Source organism: Dendropsophus ebraccatus, chromosome 9, assembly GCF_027789765.1.
Source record: "Dendropsophus ebraccatus isolate aDenEbr1 chromosome 9, aDenEbr1.pat, whole genome shotgun sequence".
Taxonomy (NCBI): Eukaryota; Metazoa; Chordata; class Amphibia; order Anura; family Hylidae; genus Dendropsophus; species Dendropsophus ebraccatus.
The window spans coordinates 57,335,782-57,353,253 of record NC_091462.1 but is presented as its reverse complement, the minus strand read 5'-3'; the positions used below and the strand labels follow the sequence as shown (position 1 = coordinate 57,353,253).

Below are 17,472 nucleotides of genomic sequence, written 5' to 3'. Positions count from 1 at the left end.
CCATAGCCATAGGCTGTATCCCAGTTTTCCAGGCGGTCCTCCCGCTGTATCCACCCGCTGCACGGAGCGGGCAGAAAGCGGGAATCTGATGCCGAGCGTTCAGGTTGATACGAACCCGAACCTCGGCAGTTTCGGACCATCCCTAATTGTAATCATACTAGTTTCTCAATCACTACTGATTTTTATTTTTTTTTTTTTTTTTAGAAATGGCTATAAATGGTAAATTGTGGTAAATATGGATTAAAAAGTACAATGGTACCTCGGTTTCAGAGTAACTTGGATTAAGAGCATTTTGCAAGAAGAGCTCACAGTTTTTCAAAATTGTAACTTGGTTTAAGAGCATTGCTTTGGTTTAAGAGCTCCCTGTACTGGGTGAAAGTTAGAGAGGGGCATACTCTGCCTAGCGGGGTCTACAGCCCTGTACTCCTACCCAGGAACTCTCCCTCACCTTCCAAATCATGGCAGATCCACTTCAGGCTGGGGCTTGCATCAGGGGACAGGATTGTGGAGGTAATCTGTAATCCCTCTCTCCCCGGACAGAGAGTGCTGCATGTAAGTGCCCACATATGTCCTGCTCATTCCTTCATGTTCCCTACAGTCTCTGTCAGTCCTTGTGTTTCCCATCCTCTCCATTCCTGCTATAATGTGCCTGCACTTACACTCAGCCATTCACACTGCTGTATAGAAAAGTTTCTGTCACTGTCCTCCTGCACAGCTCTGTGAATCTCACTTCCTGATTGGTCCATGCTGAACACACGCCCCACGGCTGTCATGTGACCACACAAACATCTAGCAGCAGCCCTGCTTCTCTATTCTAGCCTGTTGTACTACACTACTGCATTATGGGGATCTGCAGCTCTATCCTGTATCTACAAACTGCTGCTGTTTTTCAGGTTTATGCACTTCTATACATTATACTCCACATGCCGATTGCTATACTGTACAGTAACTTATAATATCACATATTCAGCTGTTTCTAAATGTTTGTTTCATTAGTTTTACATATTATTTAGAATTAAAAAAAAGATTTTTGGGGGTGAAACCAATTTGTCTGCATTGCAATGATTTCTTATGAGAAGTACGGTCCTGGAACGAATTATGCTTGTAATCCAAGGCACCATTGTATATATGTATTAAAGCATTATTTTTCTTTTTTTTTAGACCTTTTTAGTCATTCAATTCCTGACTTATGGGTGATCTACTAGTACAGACTGTAAGAGCAGATCACAGATGGCAGTCGCAGAGTTGGGCTGCCATGATAACTAACTGGCTCCCTGAATGTGCTCTGCTACTATTTAAGTGCCGCTTTCAGCTTCATTAGCCAACATCGGAGATTGTTCAGCACCAGCTATTAGCTGTAGATGTCAGCTGTCGTGTATGGAGCAAGCTCAGGGACATCATGGGCAAAGGTCTGTCACAGGTACAGGTACCTCATGATGGCTTATCAGTTGAAGGGTTTTCAGCACTAGCCTCAGCACTCACATTATGCATATATGGAATGTGACCTACTAAATATATTACACCCCCATTTAGTGTCACTCTGTGAGATTCTTATTGTGAGTATCATAGACTTATGGTGCGTTTACACAGAGAGATTTATCTGACAGATTTTCGAAGCCAAAGCCAGGAACAGACTATAAACAGAGAACAGGTCATAAAGGAAAGCCTGAGATCTATCCTCTTTTCAAATCCATTCCTGGCTTTGGCTTCAAAAATCTGGCAGATAAATCTCTCTGTGTAAACGCACCATTACATAGAGAAAGTGACCTCTGGTCAAAACACAAACACCAGTGTGAATCAGCTGGTAACAATGAAGGGCCTAGAAGTGTCATCATAGCGGGGAAAGGAAGCCACCAAGTAAAAAGAGGAGTGGAGTGGCTGTTTATGCTCACCCTGTCTCTAAGAAGTGGTCCCATAATTCTCCTTAACATCAGAAGATTAATCCCCAATGTATTGCTCAAATATTCCACTATTGCCCCCTCTTGCAACAATGATTGCCCCTCAAAGAGTTACAACCTGTCCCTCAATGACATCCAAATGGCTAATCCCACACAAGCAAGTCAGATGCTGCAACAGCTTGTAAAAGGTAGGCCTGACCATAGGACCTGCAACATCAAGCCATCTTCTAACATTAACGGTATTGTAAAGACCAACTAAAGACCATGCAGGGTAAATAAATACTAGCAAAGCCCTTCCATTGGCTGACTACACTGGTGAGGACAACTGCTGCAGAAGAGTAATGCATGCATTCAAATACTAACAATATGCCAATAGCTCCACATGCATGAACGATGCCTGCAGAGATGTTACAGTGACCAATGTCCGTGGCTTCAGCCTAGAACAGATTGTGGGTTTTAAAACCTGCAGCACTTCCATTATTCTGGACATATCTTTTCTGGAAGATGTGAATGTGAAAGGCCCGAATATCTAAACCCTCTGTGCCACCTATGCATATCTACTGTACTGCACTGATCAAGGACCTACTGAACGCAAACAATGACAACAAGCATAGAGCTAAATAAAAAAAAGTCTATTAAAACATTGTACAACTTTATGTGATACAATAAATATTTGTTTGGCTGAAACTGTAATATCATCCATAAATGGATCTGAATGCTGAAATGTATGAATGGCATGAGTTTGTATTTCATTTACTAGATATTAAATATAAATGTGCTGATTTTACACATACATAACCCTAAATACATCATGGCATATGGTAAATGAAATACATACATATAAAAAGGCAGGTCCATTTATAAATAGAGGATAACTTCCATTTACAGATAACAGAATGTATGCCAATAGGCAATAAACACATAGTATTAGTCATATGAGGAGGAGGAGAAGTGATGCCAGTGCCGGGCCCTGACACCTGTTACATTAAGAAATATTTAAGTAACACGAGTCTGTGGCATATAAGCCTATGTGAACATGTTAGAATCCAAAGAACCAGGAAAATTCTGACATTCAATCTAGTTCTAAAAGGAAAGGAGATATAAGGCGCTGGGCAGCTCTGCCCTCACGGATAGAGAATGCATGAAGACATTTACTGAGCAGCAGTGATTTCAGGTTGGAACACTGTAATTCTCTAGAACTCAGAAAAGTCACCATAGAGCAATCAGAAAAGCAGCAGGGGCAGCCAGTTATATTTAGGGCAACGATGTATTTCAATTCACCATGTACTACTCTGCAAATTTCCTTGTGTGGGTGGACATGCCTTTGTGAAGCAGTAAATCCTACATAATTCCCAACATTACCGCTCAATCCTACATCTTGAGGAGACTGGGGGGTAGAACTATCAGAATGTCACATGCCAGGTGACCGTGCACATCAAGAACAGAAGGAAAATGACTTCTTTCAGGATAGAAGAAAAAACTAAATACAGGAAAGCTAAAGGCCCTATTACGCCAAGCAATTATCGGCCATTATCGGCCATTACGGATGATAATTGCTTGGTATAATAGCTACTGTTAAAAGGCAACGATCAGCCGACTTAGGGGGCAGTGTGTGGTATTATTATATATTTAGCAGGCACAGTGTGTGGCAGTATTATATTTAGTGAGCATAGTGTGTTGCAGTATTATATTTAGGGGGCAATGAGTGGCAGTATTATATTCTGGGGGCACACTGTGTAGCAGTACTATATTCCAGGGGCACATTATGTAGCAGTATTATATTTAGTGGGCACAATGTGTAGCACTATTATTTTCAGTGAACACAGTGTGTGGCAGTATTATATTCAGGGGCAGTGTGTATCAGTACTATATTCCAGGGGCACAGTGTGTAGCAGTATTATATTTAGTGGGCACAGTGTGTGGCAGTATTATATTCAGGGGCAGTGTGTGTCAGTACTATATTCCAGGGGCACAGTGTGTAGCAGTATTATATTTAGTGGGCACAGTATTATATTTCTGGGGCAGTGTGTGGCAGTATTATTTTCTGGGGGCACACTGTGTGGTATTATTATGTATTTAGCAAGCACAGTGTGTGGCAGTACTATATTCCAGGGGCACAGTGTGTAGCATTAATATATTTAGTGGGCACAGTGTGTGACAGTATTATATTTCTGGGGCAGTGTGTGTCAGTATTATTTTCTGGGGGCACACTGTGTGGTATTATTATATATTTAGCAAGTACAGTATGTGGCAGTACTATATTCCAGGGGCACAGTGTGTAGCATTAATATATTTGGTGGGCACAGTGTGTGACAGTATTATATTCAGGGGTCACAGTGAGTTGCAGTTTTATATTCAAGCGGCACAGTGTGCAGTAGTATGATATTCTAGGGGGGCAATGTTCTCTAACCAATAATTCATTTTAATGTGTCTTTTGGTCCCCTGGATGTAGACCAGTCTCCAGGTATCTACAGATACTGATGACCATTATTGACAACACAGGATCTCCAAGCATTAATAACAGGTGTCACCGGGGACAAAGCTTTCCCCCTGGCACATGGCTCCTGGGGTTAGACCATATAAACGCACCGCACACTGAGCTCTGAACTATGCACCAGCCTAGTATAAGGCTTTTGGTGTATTTGCATTGATGCATAAAACCATAGTACCTTCTTATGCAGCAAGAACTGGTGTAAATGCGCTTACGTAATATATATACTGACTAAAACATAACTCACCATTAAACAAAGTAGTGCATATTCTTTGTCCTAACACATGACGCATCTTCTAATGCAGGAGGATATCATAAATGAACATATTGGTAAAGGTGTACATAGAAAAAGATTATATAAAAATGTTTAACCCTGCTTAACCTAAGATATTTGACACTAGACCAGCATATGCCTACCAGATATTATTTTTATTGCAAAATTATCATGCCAACTTATTCTTGCTTTGCCTGTTGGCCACTGTACCTTGTTATGCTTCTGCTGGTCCCTTGTCTTTGTATCCAGTATGTGGTACGGACTCTCAGATTCCTTGTTAAGGTAATAGACCAGTCTTGAAGGCAGTGTGATTTCTTTGTGCATATCATTGCTCTGGTTGTGGCTAGTGCTTTCCCTACTGCTGCTGTTATGCTGTGATGCCTGTTCTTCATCTGCCAATGTGCCAGCCGTGCCTCCTGCAGTCTCATTGCGGTGCGGAGCTGGTAAAGAGGGAAAAGAACAAAACATTTTACTGCATTCAGTCTTTGTCTTATTAAAAGACTATAAGACGAGTCATACATCCTAAAATTAACGTTTCTCTAAGTCCCTTTATATATGTGACTTCTGCAATTAGATCAATTGTCAAAATGGATTCATGTTTACATTTTACAAGATTCTAGTGTATAGTTATACTTCATTTAAAGGAGTTATCCAGAAAAAGAAAAACTTTTTTTTTTTCAAAAAACAGCAGCTAAGTTCCATTATGAATGCAGCCAAGCTGTAATAACACATGCCACCTGAGGACAAAGGTGGTGCTGTTTCTGAAATATAATGCTATGTTTTTCTAAACTTGGGTAATTCCTTTAACTGTCTAGGTCATGGTAAGCTTGATTATGTTGGCATTTGCTACTTCTGGATCACAGCTTGCCTTCACTATGTTGATGTTTTATCTAGGCATTTTATAGTGTCTCCACTTAAAGGGGGTTTTCAGGTGGGACAACACTACAGTCACTGATTGGCTGAGGGTGTAGTGGTTTATTCTGTCCTGGAAGTGCGACAAATCCATGAGCGGAAGGTAAGTATGGTCTTTTTTATTTTATACCTGCCTGAGCACAAGTTTAAAATATTTATGCTGGATGGAAAATCCCTTTAAGGACCTCTCACACAGGATGATCATTAGCTGAATGTCCATGGGTTTGTAGATAACTGATCAGTGTAAAATGGCCAGTGATCAGCCGATGAAGGAGAAAATGCTTGTTTGTAGGTTAAAAAATTATTAGCTTCACATCGCCCCAGTAAACTGAGGATGTGTGGCTGACAATGGTGAATTTAAAGGGATGCACAAACAATCCAGCAGCCCTGTCTGTGCAAGGGTTTAGTGGTGTAAAGGCCCCAAATCACTGTAGGTGTTTCAGGGTCTAGTCAGGTGTCCCATTGTCTAGTTTTGGGTTTGCCCCCCAATTGTTGGTGCATCAGCAGCAAGTAATATGATTTTATCTAGGTAAGTAATGAAGCTTCTCATGGAAAACTCTTCATAGGAGAATGATAATCAGGAATGTATTTAGAATTATTTTCTATTGCATTATCTCTATACTAAGCCACCTATTACTACAAGATCAGACAAGAAGTCATACCAGAAGTCATGAGTCAACATCACGAACCTCACCCACCAACAGCTGTTCTGATACACTGACACCACTACATCATATGACCTTTTCCATCTTCTCTAGGTCTATCTTGTAAAAGCTCTTTAAGACGATACGTAGAAGCTCTGTGCTAGTACCACTTCTTATATTACCTAAGCCAGTCATCTGGCCATGGGCTTTGATTTTTTTTCCTGTACTTTCAACCACCGAGTCATGGAAAAACTGAACAGCTTTTGTTATTAGGATTTTTTTTTTTTTTGGCTGTCCTTTTTTCTGTCTTAAGTCTGTCATTCAATTGTACAGCAAAGAATATACCATCTGCTTAACAGCACAAAAAGATGGGATGAGCGAAAGAGTATTTAATGCAAACAAAGCCATTTCCAAACACTTTGGCATGAATAACTCTTGTATCAGACATAACATGAGCAGATCCTACGCTAGAATCAGTATCGAAAGCTATAAGCATGCAGGCTGCTCACACAATGTAAATGAATGGGAAAACTATGGCTGTAGTTTTCAGCATGCATTCATTTACATTGGTTTCAATAAAATACTGGCTGTTGTTGTGTACACTATGTAGCACACAACGACTGTTGTTCTACGGCTCTGTACAAATAAATGCCATGTCAATTATATGCAGCCCCAGTTTGGAAACAATGGCCGCAAATAATTGACAGTTCACAAACTGTGTGACTGTCATCCCGGCTGTAGTGTGCATGAAAGTTAATTGTTAATGGTTGTTAATGGTTAATTGACTTTCAGACACACCCATGTGGCCGTCAGTTTACAATGGGCTTTAAATAATGTTCCTCTGGCTGATAATGCAGTATCATGCAGAGGAACATGTTAAACAGTGACTGTTATTTGACAGTGCAAACAACAGCCCTGTCAAACAACGGCCGCTGTTTAACAGCATCTTAACATATCCCAAGGGCTTTTTCTGACAGATTATCTGACAGATTTTTTCAGCCAAAACCAGGAATGGACTATAAACAGGGAACAGGTAATAAAGGAAAGATTGAGATTTCTTCTCTTTTCAAATCCAATCTATTAGATAATCTGTTGGTGTAATAGGGCCCTGAGGCTATGTTCACACAACATAAGGACAACAGTCGTTGTTTGGCACTGAAAACCAACGGCCATTGTATTCAGTGTCAAACAAAGGCCACTGTTGCATTGAAAATTGCATTGAAGTGAATGGACAACAGGCGGAAATAATTGACATGTCAATTATTTCAATGGACGTAGCAACGGCCATTGTTCAATACATTGTGTTAACAGGGTGTTGTTTGTGTTGACTGCAATGCAACAAATTTACTATGAAAAGAACGGCCATTGTTTTACTTAAAAACAATAGCCATTCTTTTCAGAAAATGTACATTACGTGAAACAACGGTGGCTGTTTAATGTGTTCCTCCAGCTGATACTGCATTATCAGCTGGAGGAACATTATTTAAAGCCCATTGTACTCTGCCGGCCGTACGGGTGTGTCTAAAAGTCGATTAACCATTGAATTTCAAGCGAAATACAGCTGGGATGACAGCCACACAGGGGGTGAACTATCAATTTTTTGTGGCCATTGTTTCCAAACAGCAGCCACAAATAATTGACATGGCATTTATTTGTACCTAAAATACAAAAGTGCACAACAACGGCTGTTTATTTAAACCAGTGTAAATGAATACATGCTGAAAACTACAGCCGTAGTTTTCCCACTCATTTACATTGTGTGAACATAGCCTAATACTGCAAGTCTGCCTTTGGTATAGCCATAATGGGCAATTGGGAAATGTGATTAATACAATTGCCAAAGTAGAAGTCCAGATCACTAGGTTTACTGTTATGTGTCTTGCATTAGCTCAGCATTGCTGACATATATATTTTCATCTGCATGGCTTTCTAGCTATCATTTCATTTTACAAAATCTGAACTTATAGTGCTAAACGTCTATAAACTTAATGTAATGTTAATGTAATATAATCTTCAAGTATTTGATTTTTATTAGTCCTTTGTTATAAACTCATATGTCACTTAATAATCTAGGAAAAGTGGGGATAAGGTAGGCATATGCCAAAGACTTTCTGCTAAGTATGCAGCAGATTACTACTACAGTTGGTAGTTTTAGTGCTGACCTTGTCCAAGACCTTGGCAATCCAGTGTCTATATTTCCCAATGTATAGAGTCTATAAAATGCTGAACATGGAGCAGAACAGAAAGCTACTGCACAATGATGGAAGTGGCTACTGAGGGTGTATTTGGGAAACTGGGGGACTCTGTTACTTCCCAACCCCACACAAGCTACAATTATAGGTAAATATCTTAAAAATGCTGACTCTGAATTTGTACATTTTATTTTCCTTTTCTTTTGCATTCCCCCACTGTACATGACCCCAAACATCTTTGTGAAACAATCAATACAGACACCTACAGCAGGACCGGCCTCCACTAATGAGTCTCCTGACTCCCCCCATCATATACAAAAGTCCATAAACTTATTATCCTGCTGTGTCAGCTGTGACCTGATGATGAAGGTTTTTACAACACATGAAGCTTTGTCACTATGAGAGTAGGTAGATCGTGCAGTTCAAGGCCTGAAAAATGACTAATATTCTTCATTACAATGACAGCCGTTCATCATTATAGCAATTACACTTACTCTAAAGCATCTAGATCATTAGTATAGTTTTTTTCTTTGAGTGTAGGAGAATGAATAGAATACAGTCAGCAGGTACTAGTCATCTACTGTATCGCACCTTTTTCAAATACTGTGAAAACCAAACTACAGTTAATTAAAACAGTTTTTTAAATCACATACTCTGTTACCGCTAAATGTTCAGATAAGATTGTCCTTATACCATTTGGCAAATAAAGTGACATGGTTAAGGGTGTCATGACCTGTCTGTAAGATATATGAAAACGGAAGCGGCTGTCATTATTAAATATATAAGATTATGGTTGTATAATGTGACTGTATCTCAGTATAACTCCCAAGAAGGCAAAAGGCCTGTACAAGATGTAAGCCATGAAAAGAATACAATACATAAAGTGTCACTGTCATTATAACTTTCAAAATCTAAATCAACAGTAGATGTGATATAAAGCAAGTTTGCAATTTACATTCATTATTTTTTTTTTTTAGTTATCATGCTGTAAAACAAAGCTGAACTTACCAGAAATCCAGGTTCAGTCTCCAGAAGGCAGATTTTCTCACCAAACACAGGAAGTCCTGGCCAGTACAGAGAGTCACGGATCAATGTGTCCATCAATTACATGAATGAGTTCTCTGTGAGCAAGCAGAAGACTGGGACTTCCTGCGTTTGGTCTCTTTTATTCAACCAGCACAAGACCAAAAAGCTGCCTTAAGAAGACTGGACCTGAATATCAAGTAAGTATAGATTTGTTTTACAGCATGATAACTAAAAATAAATTATGAATGTAAATGGTAAACTTGCTTTATATCACATCTACTGTTGATTTAGATTTTGAAAGTAATAACAGCAAGTAAACTTTAAAGGGAACCTGTCATCAGCCTCACGCCGCCTGAACCAAGGGGACAGGCGGGGTGACAATGGGGTATAATTCACTCTGAAACCCTCCAGCATTTCAGAAGACTCAGGGTCCTATTCCACAGGCCGATGGTAGCCCGATCAATAATGTAAACGAACCTGCAATTGAAGAATTAGACTTGGGATACATGACACAAGTTGTGCGGCCAAAGATCACCCTGCAGTTCTCCCTGAATCGCACGGCATCACAGCTAATCAAAGTGAATTGGGTCACATTGCAACCTAAAAGTTGCTGCAACTATGACCAGAAATCAATAGTGTATCGATTTCTGGAGACTCTTTGATCATAACGTGTGGGTTGCAACATAACCCCATTCACTTTCATTAGCTCCATTAGCTTATTAGTTGCAATAACACATCACAGCAATCTTTAAGAAGTGCATTTTTGAAGTACTACTAACACTCCTATTTTTGGAAGCATTCTTACTTTGCAGAATTTTTCCACACCAGCCTGGGAAGAAAGGATATGCAAAATAGCTCTCACACCTCTTGAACAAAGAGATGTCCCTTCAAGTCAAGTCTCGCTCAGTCAAGGAGCCTTAGAACATTGACTGGGGATTTTATGCCAAGCCAAACAATCTCTCCAAAAGTAAAGATTTCCCATCTCTAGATTGCTATTTCGGGGGTTTTGCCCCTCATCAGTGCAAAGCAGGGTTTTGGCTGGCTAGTGAGAGGTCTATCGACATGGGTCTTTAAGGAGAGTCACTACCCCGTTGATCCACACCAGCCTAAAACTTTGCACAGCACTATGTGCCAGGTAAACTGCATCATAATGGGATTAAGTACTTTGTTAATATGGTATACATGCAGCTTTTAAGATGTTTAGCAGATGGCACAAGAACAGTTATTTATTCTAGATTGGACACTTACATGTTTTGCATGGACAAATATCTAGCTGAAGTTTTGATAATATAATGCTATTAGTATGAGAAGCCTGGTTTGCTCACTGGGAAGAAGATGCAGAATTAGGCTACAACTATGGTCTACTTGCCCTTACATTTAAATTTATTATATTTATGAGATCTCTACTCTCTAGCCCTTTCCTAAAGGCAAGTAGCCACAACTCACTACCTTCTGTAGCTTACACTTGGTTTCAACATCGATTCCCTGGAATATCCTGGCCGTATATTCCCGTGAGCGCAACTATGCGGCCGGGATCACAGGCATGACGAGAGAGCGAACTGCTTTTGGACCAAAAGTACGAACAGTTCACTCATCTCTAGCCCTTACACATGTGAAAGTAATCTGTACAGAATAGGAAGTCTTGGCTTATTATAAGGCCTAATGGCTAAAATTTTAACTGCAAGATTTCAGAAATATTTTTTAATACTAATAGCAAAATGAAAAAAAAAAAATTTGAAAAAATCACCAAAAATTCTTAAAAATATATTTCACACAAAAACATTATTTAAAGGAGAAGTCAGGTGAAAATTTTTATTAAAGTATTGTATTGCCTCCAAAAGTTATACAAATTACTAATATACACTTATTACGGGAAATGCTTATAAAGTGCTTTTTCCCTGCACTTACTACTGCATCAAGGCTTCACTTCCTGGATAAAATGGTGATGTCACGATCCGACTCCCAGAGCTGTGCAGGCTGTGGCTGCTGGAGAGGATGATAGCAGGGGGACACTGAGGGACACAGGGCACTGGAGGGACACTGAGCATTCCCCTGCCATTATCCTCTCCAGCAGCCACAGCCCGCACAGCTCTGGGAGTCGGGTCGTGACATCACCATTTTATCCAGGAAGTGAAGCCTTGCTGCAGGAGTAAGTGCAGGGAAAAAAGCACTTTATAAGCATTTCCCGTAATAGGTGTATATTAGTGATTTGTATAACTTTTTGGGGGAAATACAATACTTTAATAAAAATTGTCGCCAAACTTCTAATTTTCTGATGATCCGTTCCCTGTAACTGTAGGCACCATTGCTTGGCCTTTATTTGCCCTTATTTTTACATTGTGGAAACATTGACGTACACTGCCACTGGTGGATTGAGTTTCCCACTAAAGTTTTGTTCCTACAATGTGTCCAGTAGAACTATTCAGAATTTTCTTGAATTACGGTAAGTATAAGAGAAAACAGCCCCAGTTCTGGTAATGTACATGTTGACCTTTTGTGCGCTCCTAAGAGACCTCATTGGCATTAGAACAGTATGTTCTGCCTAGTAGTTTAGAGGTGACATCAATTAATTTTAATCTCATAATATATCATACAAAACACATAAACAGTCACTCAAACACTTTTTAGTGCCGTGGGTATTAAGGGATCAAAATAGTTTTCAGTCTTCTTATTGATGAACAATGACTCATCTGTGTTTTTACTTTAACAATCTTTCAAATACTTAGGGAGTTTCATTTTATTAATAATTTATTTCTCTGGCAGGATCATTACTAGAGACTCTACCAACAGAATTCTGCTTCTGATGAAAAAACATCACACAGATGAGTGTACAAAGCGGAGCAGGTGAAGGATCGGTGGTGGGCCGCTGCAGTTTCTGGATAGACCTTAATTAATTTTACAAACAAAAATAAAAAGTGTCAAGAAAGGCTGAACGCTCCACAGATCTTTTCCATTTTTCACCCAGCTATGCTGCAAAGCCTTTGATGCATAAAATTATACACATCCAAGAAGAACATGAAGTCATTTAAATGCATGGATGTCTTTTTGTGTCAGAAGAGATTGTCTGCTGGTTAAATAGATTTAAGGTCTATGGGAGAAAAGTGTGGGGGAAAAAAGAAATGCGGAAAGCAATCTAGCGATCAGTGAGCAATGTGTGAGGGTATACAATGTGACCTGTTTATATCATCTATTGATACTTTGTATCCAAATTTAGTCAGTTGTTGCCTGTAGATAATTTACAACTAAAAGACATAATAGAACAAACTTTTCTTTTTATAAACCTAACACTGTTATTACTACATGATCTCAGGATACTTTTTGCATTTAATTCTCCATAATACCACAGGGTGTTTGCGGCCACACCCTGGAGACTGAGGGGGCCCCCTGCCCCATACAAGGAAACCAATAATGGTTCAGGGTCCTATCGCGTACTTTTCTATTTTCATACTTTGGACCCAGAAACTATTGTGATTGGGAATTTGATCAATTACAATAACGGTTGTATAATATACAGCATAAAAGTATAAAAGATAATGCAAAACTTATCAATAAGTAGTAATGGATATGTTAGAATTAGTTGCCAGGCACCTTGGTACTGCTATAGGGGGCCAAAGGTTGCTATGGCACCTGATCGGGCCCAAAGGCCCCTCTGTCACATGAGAGGTATCTCACAGTGTGGGCGGCAAGCCGTGTTACAGATTCTAGGCCCAGGAGATCTGATTATATTATGTTCCTGGTTCGTGCGGTGCAAGACTCCCAGTATGTCTATCTACTGTCCTACATGGGACACTTACCAACAAAGAAGTAATGGAAGAACGGTAAAAGTGTTCCCCTATAAGAAAGTCATCCCAGCACATAGAATCTGCTAAGACTATTATTTATCACATTACTTTTCCAGGGTACATATTTTTTCATCATTATTATTATTATTATTATTATTATTATTATTATTTCTTAAGTGAACACCTTTGTATTAGACACCATAATGGGAAGTAACCAAAGTTAGGTGTCCAGAACATAAAATCACAGAGAAGTGTGTCTAACCACTGGTCTGAGAATCCTGTTATACAGGCTCAAGGTCTAAAGGCTGTGAACAAAATTCCACAGACATAGATAGATAGATAGATAGATAGATAGATAGATAGATAGATAGATAGATAGATAGGAGATAGATAGATAGATAGATAGATAAATAGATATTAGGACACATAGGTATAATGGTATAATATACCGCCCCTTCCTAGTCAGCAGAGCATCTAGTCTTCTGGGTCATAAAGATTGCAGATAAATATGATTTGTTAAGTACAGAGTAAAATTGATCTCAGAAATGTGCCCTGCAAACATTTTCTTCTTCCTGAATACCCAGTCAGCAGTGCTTTCTTGGTGCCATAATTGCAGATCGCCACTGCAGTAAGGGAAGATATGAAATTAAGGCAATGTCCTACCTAGGCCACTCAGCTATACCAGCAATGTCACCAGCTGCCGGGAACACATTTAACAATTCAATGAAGGATTACTTAGTAATTTGGGCAATGGTCCCCAGTGGATGGCAGACATCTAGGTGGACACATGTGATGAGATTCTACACAGAATCAGGGCCAGCCTTAGGCTGAAGGATTTAGACATGATAGACTAAATTCTACTACAACAAGCGCCACCCCTAAACCCCAGCCCCCTAAACCACTCGATCCCCGATAAAGGTGCCTAACAGTGCTCAGGAGGACAGATGCCTCCACGGCCATCCCTAGCCTTCCTGATTGGCGCTCCTGCAGACAATTGTACACAGGGGCATAGCTAGGGGTTCAGCCTAGGGGAGGGGCTGAGTGGGCCCCCTACCGATTATGTTACCTATAGGGAACCTCAGCAGGTTACAATGCCTATCTTTCTATCTGGGTGAGCTCCATCATACTGACTACAAGATGTTGGAAAGTTGGGTGACCTCCATTATACTAAGTACAAGATACTGGGAAAGCTGGGTGACCTCCATCATACTGAGTACAAGATGCTGAAAAGCTGGGTGACCTCCATCATACTGAGTACAAGATGCTGGGAAAGCTGGGTGACCTCCATCATACTGAGTACAAGATACTGTGAAAGCTGGGTGTCCTCCATCATACTGACTACAAGATACTGGGAAAGCTGTGTGATCTCCATCATGCTGAGTACAAGATGCAGGGAAAGCTGAGTGACCTCCATCATACTGAGTACAAGATGCTGGGAAAGCTGTGTGACCTCCATCATACTGACTACAAGATGCTGGGAAAGCTGGGTGACCTCCATCAAACTGAGTACAAGATGCAGGGAAAGCTGAGTGACCTCCATCATACTGAGTACAAGTTGCGGCGAAAGCTGTGTGACCTCCATCATACTGACTAAAAGATGCTGGGAAAGCTGGGTGACCTTTATCATACTGATTACAGGATGCTAGGAAAGCTGGGTGACCACATCATACTAATTACAGAATGCTAGGAAAGCTGGGTGACCACATCATACTGATATGATAAGTCATTGCTAAATAAATCATTGGCAATCACAAATGCCATATAATGTTACTAGCCCAGTAATGAATCCTTCCAGCCAGCAGCATATGGTAGTAGTACATCAGTGCTGAGCACAGACTGCTGCTGCTGCCCATCAATAGCCGGTCTGCTGCTATCTGTTCTTCTCACTGCCCCCTCCCTCCTTTATCTACCTCCCCTTGCTTGCTGCCCCTCAGCAGGATAATGGATGATTGCCCCGTGCACTCTGCAAGAAGGGAGTTGTCAACAGGGGCGTAACTTACTGGGATATACCCGGAACATTAATTTGCTGGGTCTAAAGTAAGCTCGGTGGGCCGGGGAGCGCCTCCTTACTGGCTGCACATCTAACTTAGACATAGGAATCAAACTAACCACCATGGGAGGAGGGAGGGGAGGCAGCCAGGTTTGGGGGGGGGGGGGGGGGGGCGCTCGGGCAGACAGCACATGTAACTCAGAGATTCCTAAGTCCAAGTTAGATGTGCAGCACTCTGTCTGCCAGAGCGCCCCCTAGCTGGCCATGAGTGATTAAGCATCTTCTAGTATTAAAGGAAAAAAGAAAAAATTGCCAAACTCTTTGGAAACACCAGCCCTGTCCTCACAAAGTCATGGGACCAAAGTTTTAGGTGAAAGAAATAAAATGCATTTATTTCGGATAGCACAAATATATAATGCGTTTGCACAGCCTAAGTTCTCTTCATCAAATATAGTAACAAACAGGAGATATAAATAGGTAATTTGCCCACTTATGCAAATTAGTAAACAAATACACAATTGAATTCATTCCTATAGGACAGAACAAAACAACACATGTAGTGATCCATAACATAGTAGTGAGCTAGAGAATGCAGAGAACAAGCATCATATCTTATTATTTCTAGGCAAACACATGCAGTGTGAGCTGCTTTGAATCCCCATAGGGCCGTGGCGAGGTACAAAGTGCTGGTGAGCTATCAGAGCCGGCTGCTGTGAGTGGGGTCTGAGTCACATGACTGTCCTGAGCCAGTGGGTGGAGGAGTAGTGCCCTGTCTCCTGGTTCAGAGAGATGCAAGTACAGGATTGTGAGCTGTGAGTGCTGGCCAGGGGGAGAGGAGGGTGTGCTGCTGTCTGAGGAGTGCAAGCACAGAGAACAGGCTGTCAGCTAGTCCGTAGAGGAGACAAGGCAATACATTACAGGGACAGTACATAACAAGCCATGGAAGAATAGAGGTGGAAAGCATCTGCAGCAGTAAGGCATGTCATGAGTTACATAGATGATGGGATAGGGTGATACTAACAAGACAAAGGATATGGTATCACATTATGTGTAGCAGATGCAGGTTGCACATAACATAAGGGATCATATATAAATAAATATATATATAGAATTGCATTACAGAGCCAAGAGTATGGTGCTAAGCGCTTTATAGATGTACCCAGGTACAGCAAATGTCAGGAGGAAAGGTGGTGTAGTGGGATGTAGTAGTCTTCTAGTAGTAGTTCCTATCATCTGCATCCCTTTTACTGCAGTACTTCCTTATGCAACATCCATGGGAGCTCTCCCTTCTCCGAGCAGCTCGGATCCTGCAGCTGTTACACCTTGCAGAGGTCATTGCAGATTGCTGGATCTGAGGCTGCTGTGTTACATAGAGAAGCTTCCTCTGCTGTATGAACTGCCCAGAGCTATGAAGAGCCAGGTGGTCAGTGGTTAGTGAGCAGAAGGAACACATGGCAGAGAATTAGCAGCATACAGCTGCTGGGCTCCCACAGACCTGGGAGAGTCATCACCTTCATATTGGGGGGCAGAAGGAAGAAGTTTTTGTTGCTGGGGGAGGTTACTACAAACTTATTGCAGGGGCATTATAAACTGTTGTGGACAAGATGACAATTGCATGAGAAGTAATAAGAAGTCACTGACCTGTCTGTGTGGCAGAGGCTCCCCAGGGCTGGGGGCAGGAGAGCAGCAGCAGACAGAAGAGGTGCAGCAGCGCAGGGCAGGAGAGCTGGCCTGACAGATGGGGCATGGGAGAGGATGGCCGGGGATGCCGCAGGGAGCTGCCTGCCTCCTCCATATCTCATAGCTCTGCAGACCTGGGATACAGCTCAGTGTCTATGCTGCAGCAGCACACTCCTCATAGGCATGCTCGTGTCTCCAGCACAGAGGGGGCTCGAACACCCCAGCAGGGGTTATCTGGCTCCCATTTGGATCCTCACTATAGCTGCAGCAGCTATTGCAGCACTCGCATCCTTCTCCTGCTGTATCCACCCGTCTGGCTGGCTCTCCTATTTTTTTCTGCACATTGCACCTCCCTCCCGCCCCCTTGGTGCATGACAGAGGATGAGCTGCCTCCTCCCCCAGTTACTACTCTATGCAACACAAACTGGTGCCGCCGCCGCCGTGCCTCCCTCCCCTGGGCTGGTGCTGATGCTTCTGTTGCTAGGAGAGGAGCTGGCTATGGTGCATGCGTGCTGCAGTGCTAGAGGAGGCTCCCAAAAGGATGCAGTGCACAACCTGGAGAGCGGAGCAGCAGTGCCAGGAC

General features: G+C 41.5%; 1 protein-coding gene across 4 annotated transcripts in view; it reads right to left on the bottom strand.

The window, feature by feature from the left end:
* Positions 1–17,195, bottom strand: part of ADAM23 (ADAM metallopeptidase domain 23) — a 141,022-nt gene extending 123,827 nt beyond the window's left edge. For all 4 annotated transcript variants that reach the window (XM_069983436.1, XM_069983438.1, XM_069983437.1 and 1 more), the window contains exons 1-2: positions 16,851–17,195; positions 4,874–5,103 (exon numbers count right to left, since the gene is read on the bottom strand). In XM_069983436.1, the coding sequence (XP_069839537.1) occupies positions 4,874–5,103; positions 16,851–17,004 (384 nt within the window). In that variant the 5' untranslated portion in view covers positions 17,005–17,195. The remainder of the gene's footprint in view (positions 1–4,873; positions 5,104–16,850) is intronic.
* Between the last annotated feature and the right edge of the window lie 277 nt (positions 17,196–17,472).